This window comes from Odontomachus brunneus, unplaced genomic scaffold (genome assembly GCF_010583005.1).
Source record: "Odontomachus brunneus isolate Ranch 3 - 2012 unplaced genomic scaffold, Obru_v1 Obru_scaffold_034, whole genome shotgun sequence".
Classification (NCBI taxonomy): Eukaryota; Metazoa; Arthropoda; class Insecta; order Hymenoptera; family Formicidae; genus Odontomachus; species Odontomachus brunneus.
The window spans coordinates 127,390-135,165 of record NW_022639484.1 but is presented as its reverse complement, the minus strand read 5'-3'; the positions used below and the strand labels follow the sequence as shown (position 1 = coordinate 135,165).

The 7,776-nt window shown below is 42.6% G+C and overlaps 1 protein-coding gene and 1 pseudogene across 1 annotated transcript in view; one reads left to right on the top strand and one right to left on the bottom strand.

Moving 5' to 3' along the window:
* The window catches only part of LOC116843597 (cytochrome P450 6k1-like), an 11,687-nt gene extending 10,439 nt beyond the window's left edge, over positions 1 to 1,248 (bottom strand). The window contains exon 1 of the mRNA XM_032814116.1: positions 582 to 1,248. Coding sequence (XP_032670007.1) covers positions 582 to 1,248 — 667 coding nt within the window. The remainder of the gene's footprint in view (positions 1 to 581) is intronic.
* A 1,199-nt stretch (positions 1,249 to 2,447) lies between these two features.
* On the top strand, positions 2,448 to 3,621 carry LOC116843600 (annotated as a pseudogene).
* The last annotated feature ends 4,155 nt before the right edge of the window (positions 3,622 to 7,776 follow it).

Below are 7,776 nucleotides of genomic sequence, written 5' to 3'. Positions count from 1 at the left end.
GGGGGGGGGGGGGGGTAATGCTAATGCCGGCGGTATTATAATTTTCAAGTTTCATTACTTAAAAAGTATTTAATGAAAAAATACGTTATTATTGTGTTTTGGGAAACTCTCGAGATAAGCTACAAGAATATGCAATAAAAAGTAGGAGGTTCCATTTAAAAAGTTTAACATGACTTTGCTTTGGTGATACCGCACAAACTGAGAAGTAAGTGTAGATCATTTTCCGCGTAAGTAGGTCATTCTAAAACCTACAACTTTTATCTGAGACTTTTTTTCCCAAAATGTATTATTTTTGAGATATTTTAGCGTTCTAAGACTTTTAGAGGACCTTGTAGAATAGGAGCTCTATACTCTAAGGGTTAATATTTAAATTAATTAATTAATTAACTATTAATTGTTATTAATTAATTAATTAATAATTATAATTAAATAACCAATGTTCACTTATTGTTTATAAACCAAATTAACAGTAATTGATTGTTATATATAAAAAGCGCATAGATATAACGCGTGATTATCAATCGACTACAATGACAGTTTTTAATAATTTCACGTCGATTAAGAACAGTAAAAAATTTTACCTGCTTCGAAAAAGTCGCTATTGTTAACGTCAAATGAATTCACGTCGGTACCATATATCACAGAGGCGAAAACATCATTGATATAACGGGATGAAATTTCTAGCGTGTCTTGAGGCTCCGTCCAACCATTCTCATCCGTTGGTAATCCATCGATATATGTCAACAAATGTTCCCTGCACTGCATTATTAGCGGCATCATGGCCTTCAACCTCTGTCCGGTTAAAGCTGGAGTTAACTTGGTTCTCAAATATTTCCAAACTGGCTGGGATGTAATGGAGAAGAGATTACGCAAACCCAGTAAGTCCGTTTCAGTTGACGAACCGAATCGTCGATTCGGGAAAATATCGAAGTGTGTAGCCATCGTTTGCTTGATGAGATCATGATCCCGCAAAAGTAGCATGGGTTTGTGAAAGATGTAAAAGCCGATGTAAGGATCTTCTGGATCGGCACTGTCGTAGATTTCGCGCATCATTTCCGCGGGCGGTTTTTTGAAAAGAAGCGCGTCTTTAAAGTTACCGAAGATCAAGTGCGTGGGAGGAGTTTTGACTCCGCGTCTGCTCCAGTAAGACAATTTGTATTTGGCGTATGCATAGAAGAGGCCGATGAATATCGCTAATGCCGTCGTGCAGTAAATTAAGGAACAGTTCGTCGACTCTATCGTCTCCATCGTGGGAAGAATTTTTTACACTTTTGTTAAGCCGTCTGTTTGCTTCAAGCGAACTTGTACGACTGACTTCGCAAAGAGACGGCACCTTAATTTATACTGATATCGACTAGTATAAATTAAGTAGTACGTAGTCAACTGGAAGTTGAATTAATTATAAGATACTTATAAGCCATCTATTTGATATGATAATTATAATTAAAATCAATCGTACGATTAGATATGAACGGGATAAACTAAAAAGAATAAAAAAAGATCAATCATTAGTTACAATTTGAAAAAAAAACGGATGTCATTTAGATTTTATATTTAAATTTCTTTAACTGATTGGTAATTAAAATTCAATGATCGGAATTATTTGTATAATTAAAGCGATTTTCGAAGATTCCCAAGTGGAACAGATAATATCTTAATGAAAAAAAAAATCGACTGAAATTGTTTTAATGTCATCGTGATCTTTTTAGGTTGCTTTTTAGGGGCTAGGCCTATTTTTCGTATTTCCAACACTGTTTCCGACTTCAAAGTATAAAATCTCTTGCAAAACGCGAAAGATTTTACTTTATTCGCTTTATTATCTTCAAAAGATATAAATTATGCCTGAAAAAAATTCACTACTTAATTTGTTAAATAGTTTGATTTAAAAACTCAAAGGTTTTAAAAACTTAAAAACTGAGTATGACATCTTACACGAAATTCTTTCTCAAATTGATCAACTCAAAAGACTGAGATACGTATTACAATTTATCACTTAAGAATATATCGTGTAACGTAATACTAAAGAAATTGACTAATATTTCTTTATAAGTAAAGAAAAAAATTTCAATCGATAATAAATTATATATATTATTGGAAAAATAGAAATAGAGAATGACAGATCAATAAATTATTATCAACAAAATAGAAATGAATAATCAACTTACTGCGTTATACGAATAAAAATCAGAGAACGTTTCGTAATTCTTTTGGATCAGAAAAATTAAATAACTAACCATCTGCTTTTACGTCTCGCTTATTTATACGCAAAATTTAACATTATCAGATTTCATATTGAATCTCTTGTTGGATATTTACATTATGTACTACATGGGCTGAAAAGTCCCGGGATTTTTCAATAGGTGGCGCCACTAGAAAATGAACATGATTTATTTCGAGAGGTTCATCTGTCACTAGTTTATGTGTGAAGTTTCATGACATTTCGTTCATTCGTTTAAAAGCTACAATCGTTTAAGTGTCGCTTTGCCTTCGTAAAAAAAAATGGAAAAACAGGAATATCGCATATTGATCAAACATTGTTTTTTGATGGGAAAAACTCCTGAACAATCAATGAAATAGTTGATGAAATGTTACCCCACATCTGCTCCTTCGAGAACAACAGTTTATTGATGGTTTAGTGAATTTAAAATGGGCCGTACAAGCACCGAAGACGCACCTCGCTCTGGAAGACCAAAAGAGGCTACGAATGCGGAAATCGTAAAGCAAATGCATCGAATCGTTTTGAGTGATCGTAAAGTGAAGTTGCGCGAGTTAGCTGAGGCCGTTGGCATCTCAAAAGAACGGATGGGATACATTTTGCACGATGTTTTGGATATGAAAAAGCTATCTGCGCGATGGGTGCCGCGTTTGCTGATCGTCGACCAAAAACAGCAGCGTGTTGATGATTCAACGGCCGGTTTGGCGTTGTTGCAGCGTAATCGAGCGGACTTTTTTCGACGTCTTGTGACGATGGATGAAACGTGGATCCATTTCCATACGCCTGAGTCCAATAGGCAGTCTGCACAGTGGCTGAAAAGCCACGAAAGCCGACCAAAGCGGCCAAAAGACCAACGTTCGGCCGGGAAGATTTTGGCTTCCGTTTTTTGGGATGCACATGGTATAATCTTCATCGATTACCTGCAGAAGGGAAGAACAGTTACGGGAGAGTATTATGCAGCGTTATTGGACAAACTGAACGACGGAATAAAGAAAAAACGGCCCCATATGGCGAAGAAAAAAGTTCTGTACCATCACGATAACGCACCGTCACACACGTCCTTGAAAGCGATGGCCAAATTGGACCAATTATGATTCGAATTGGTTGCTCACCCGCCGTATTCTCCAGACTTGGCCCCCAGCGACTATTATCTGTTCCCAAACCTCAAGCGGTGGCTCCAGGGAAAGAGATTCACATCGAATGAGGAAGTCATCGCGGAAACCGAGGCGTATTTCGAAGGCTTGGACGTTTCGTACTACAGAAAGGGCATCAAAATGTTGGAAAATCGCTATACCAAGTGTATCGCACTCGAAGGCAACTATGTTGAGGAATAAATATAACTTTGCCCAAAAAACGTTTGTTTTCATTAAAAATCCCGGGACTTTTCAGCCCATGTAGTATTACCGGTCTCACTGTAATCACTTAATGCGAAATATTGTATCTATCGATCCATAAAAGAAAAAACATGATAAAATAAAATTCAATAAAATTCTCTCTCTCTCGTCGCAAACAATTACGTTTTACTCAAAGCGCTTGTGATAACATTAGAGACATCACAAAATGACATGACAAAATATTATTTCAAACATATCATAATGACATGGAAAATGTCTTAAGAAAGCGTTCTGTCCAGTAAGCAAAAATCATTAGAATAGAACGTTATTATTGCAACGATATTTAGTAATGTGTAATGTTTTTTAATATATAGTTTTTAATGTTGTATCAACATTGTGACGTGGCAGCCGTGGAGGCGCCCGTCTCAAAAATCCCGTACCGAATTCGTGAGAATGTTTTTCGCGTGTCGCGTTGCTAACGGTTTTTCAAGACTTTTCCGAATATCGCGTTCCGTCGAATGTTTATTGTGAAGATCTTAGAACAATGCGAAGAAGCGATTTTTGCGAGCGGAGCAGATGCGAAGGTCAGCGCGTCCCGAACTTTGTGCCCCTCGGCGTCCCTTGCCGGCCACCAGGACGAGGAGCGGAGGACATCGAGGAGCGAGGATGCAGCGGACGACAACTAGCGAAGCCCTTAGTCAGGTGAATCGCACTCTCGTACTTTTGTGATTAAAATATATTATCGCGGATTATCGCGCGCTCAGCAATAGCGAATATTCTATCGCTGAGAAACTATCGTAGTTATAACACAGTATCGCGCTTAGACGGATCAACTGTGTTTACTTTTAGCGAAGCAACCGTCGTGAGAAACCCGGCAGAAAAAAACGGGAGAGCCGAGAGAGGCAACAGGCGAACTCCCGATGACAACAGTGTCTCGAGACGAAAAGTGTCTCGAGACAAGAGTACCGAAATATGCCGATTCTCGACGACCGACCACCACAGGACGAGGGGGGCAGCGACGAGGGAGGATCCGCGAGGATACGCGATCCTCCCAGGAAAAATCAGCTGACAGCCTTACCGCGACTACCGCCGCGAACAGATTTCAATTCCGTCAAGCGTGCCGCAGAGAGTGAGAGAGAGTGAGAGAGAGAGAGAGGATAGCGAGAGAGAGACCGGGTGAGGACGAGAGCGAGAGAGCAAGGCGATGGGAGAGCGAGGAGAGAGAGAGCGAAGGGCGAGAGAGAGAGAGAGCAGGGAGAGAGAGAAGATCGTCGCCGCTGCCGTCATCGTCGCCGACGTCGCCGCCGACGCAAGGGCCGTCGCCGAATTTTGTAAGATTGACCATCTGCTCCAAAATTTATTTGTGTCGCGTATCGACTAGTAATGTATCGTGTCTCGTCCGCGGAGTGGTCGCGCGATTAAGAAAAGGCTCGCCCGAGGAAATCGTCCTCGGCTTGTGAGCCTTCGGAAGCCCGTGTTGGCGAACGCTCTATCGGCATTTCTCTCTCCCCCGCGAGGATCACGTCGGGGTCACCAATTTGGAGGATCGAGTTATTTTCGGTGATCTTTCGCTCGCGGGGAGGTTGTGATATTAATAGCACTCTTTGTATTCTTTTTATATAAATATTTTATTCTTGTGTAGGCCGGCTATATACAGGTGTAGGTGTGTGTGAGTATGTACGTGTTAACTTTCTTAGGGTACGTCGCGCCGCAGAGTTAAGTCTCGCTTTATGGAGGTGGTGCTCCCGCTGACGAATCCTCCCCTGCCTGGGACTTCTCATCGATATGTCTCGGTTCTCCTTATTTTCCTGACGCTCGTCTCCACGAGCGAAGCGAGGAGACACTGGGCATCCAACCTGCGAGTCGCCGTAGGCAAGCGTTGCCACTGGGGGCCGTGTCAGAAGCCGCCGGGGGAGGTAGATCCTTAGGAGCCTCCACGGGGTGAGGGCTTCCGTCCTGGGGGTGGCCGGTATGGGTGACCGGGGTGGCCCCCAATTGAGAGGGGACGGAGTCAGGGCCCGCGTAGGCGATGGGGTCTGCGGCCGGGGTGAACGACCCTCATGTGTTCTGAGGGTCGGCCCGACGGCTATGGCTTCGGGGGAGTTGCCCCCGAAGAGTTCCTCGAGACGTTGCCGTAGTCCCGTTCTCCGTCTCGGTCTCTGTGCAGATGCCCGCGTCGGGGAACCGGCCGGTTGGGACGTCTTCGGCGTGGTTACTCTGGGAGACGCCGCTACGGCGTCTGGGGCCTCGAGGCCACTTCTGCAGCGGAGGCTGGGGGCGTTTCTGCAGCGGATGCCGGGGCGCTTCTACAGCGCCGAGAGGTGCTACCGCTTCTTCAGCGGAGATGTGGCTTGTAGTCAATGCCGATAGCTCTCTAGCTATTGCAAGAGACGCTCAGAGATGCCCGTGCGGCGGAGTGTGTCGACCCCTCGCGGAGTGCGGCTTTTATTGTCTGCTAATTATAATTTTCTCGCGAGAAAACCCCTCCGTGTGCGCGCCGCCGAACGGCGCCGCGCGGAGGCTCTAGCGGTTGCGGTGGCGGCTCGGCTAGCGGCGCCGCGCTGCCCATGTGGGGGCTGCGGCGGCCGTACTTGTGTGTATCTATATCGATCCACCACACCTTTGATATTAATTAGATCGATCAATCTGCTCGTCACTGCTTGTCACCACATTGGACGGTACCCACGCTACTCGGCTACCGGAAAAAGATCGAAACAGGACTGACGTATCAGATAGCGTTGGTATACGTATCGTTTCCGTACCTTGAGTCGGTACCTGAGAAATACGCGCGCGATACAAATGCGTACGTATCATTACAGTTCCTTCCACATGATCGCCAGTTTCGGCGGCTTCCCGAGATTTCAACCGTTTGTCATGTCGGCCGAGTGCATTGATATCACGAGGCACGAGGAAATTTCAACAGAAACATCCTACATTAAGATGTCGCATAGTGTCCTAGAATATAGAAGCAGCAGATGAGTGCAGACTTGATCGCAGGAAGGACATAGTGTATTCCAGTCTCTGATTAGAAAAGTTCTCATACGCATATTTCCAAATATAAGCATAGGTACGTTGCTTCAGAGAGAAGGTCTCATCAATATACATTAGATACATACGCAATAAGCGAATCCGAGAGCGAAGAGGAGTCGGAGGAAACGAGGTCTTCAGAGACAGACTCCGCGATAGTAGCAGATCATACGGAAGACATATCGATATCAGAGTCCAAGTTGCTTCCAAAGAAGAGTTCCCCTGATTCGGAAAGAAAAAAGGCACTGCACGTGGCGCAGGAGTTGCTTGCGACCGAGAAGAATTATGTAAACATTCTGCATATGATCGATCAAGTGTTCCAATTCAGAGTCGATCAAGAGAATAGAGCACATCCCATGTTTCCTCCAGAGATTGTCCAGCAAATGTTCTCCAATATTAAGTCAATTTATAAGTTTCACAATGACTTCCTGTTACCGCAATTCGAGAAGAGAATGCAGTACTGGGATTCGAATCCAAGAATCGGCGATATAATGAAAAACTTCACACCATTTCTTAAGATATACACGGAGTATGTGAAGAATTTCGATTACACTATGAATTTGATAAGTTCATTGCAAAATAAGGTACCCAGATTTGCGGCGATTATTAATGAAATGCAGAAGATGAATGCGCTATTATTGATTGCTTTGATGAGTGCGCTAAATTATCGTTACCTCATCATATGTTGAGCCCGATACAAAGGTTACCGAGATAGGAGCTGCTTCTCAAGTATTACTTACGAAATCTCACAGAAGATAACCCAGATGATGAAGATACAAAAGGTAAGCAAGTTTATCTTTTAATACTTATTACAGGATTCTACGCATATTCTATGTATCTACATGAGATTTTCTATTACTAATAATTTAGTAATAGAGAAAGAGAGAGAAATATTAAACTTATTAATAAAAACTAAGATTAATGCAATTTTTATAATCGCATCAATTAATTGTAACATTTTCTTAATACTAAATTTCAGAGGCTCTTGAATTGGTGTCCCGCTACGAATCACACGAACGAAGCAATGAAAAAAATCGATAAATTTAAGAAACTCTTGGAAATTCAGGAAAGTATATACGATGCGACTGATCTAGTCAGCGCGACTCGTGAATTAGTAAAAGAAGGACGTATAGTGAAAATTTCCGTGCGCAGTGGTGATCATCAGGAGAGACATTTGTTTTTGGTAATTATTAATTTTGC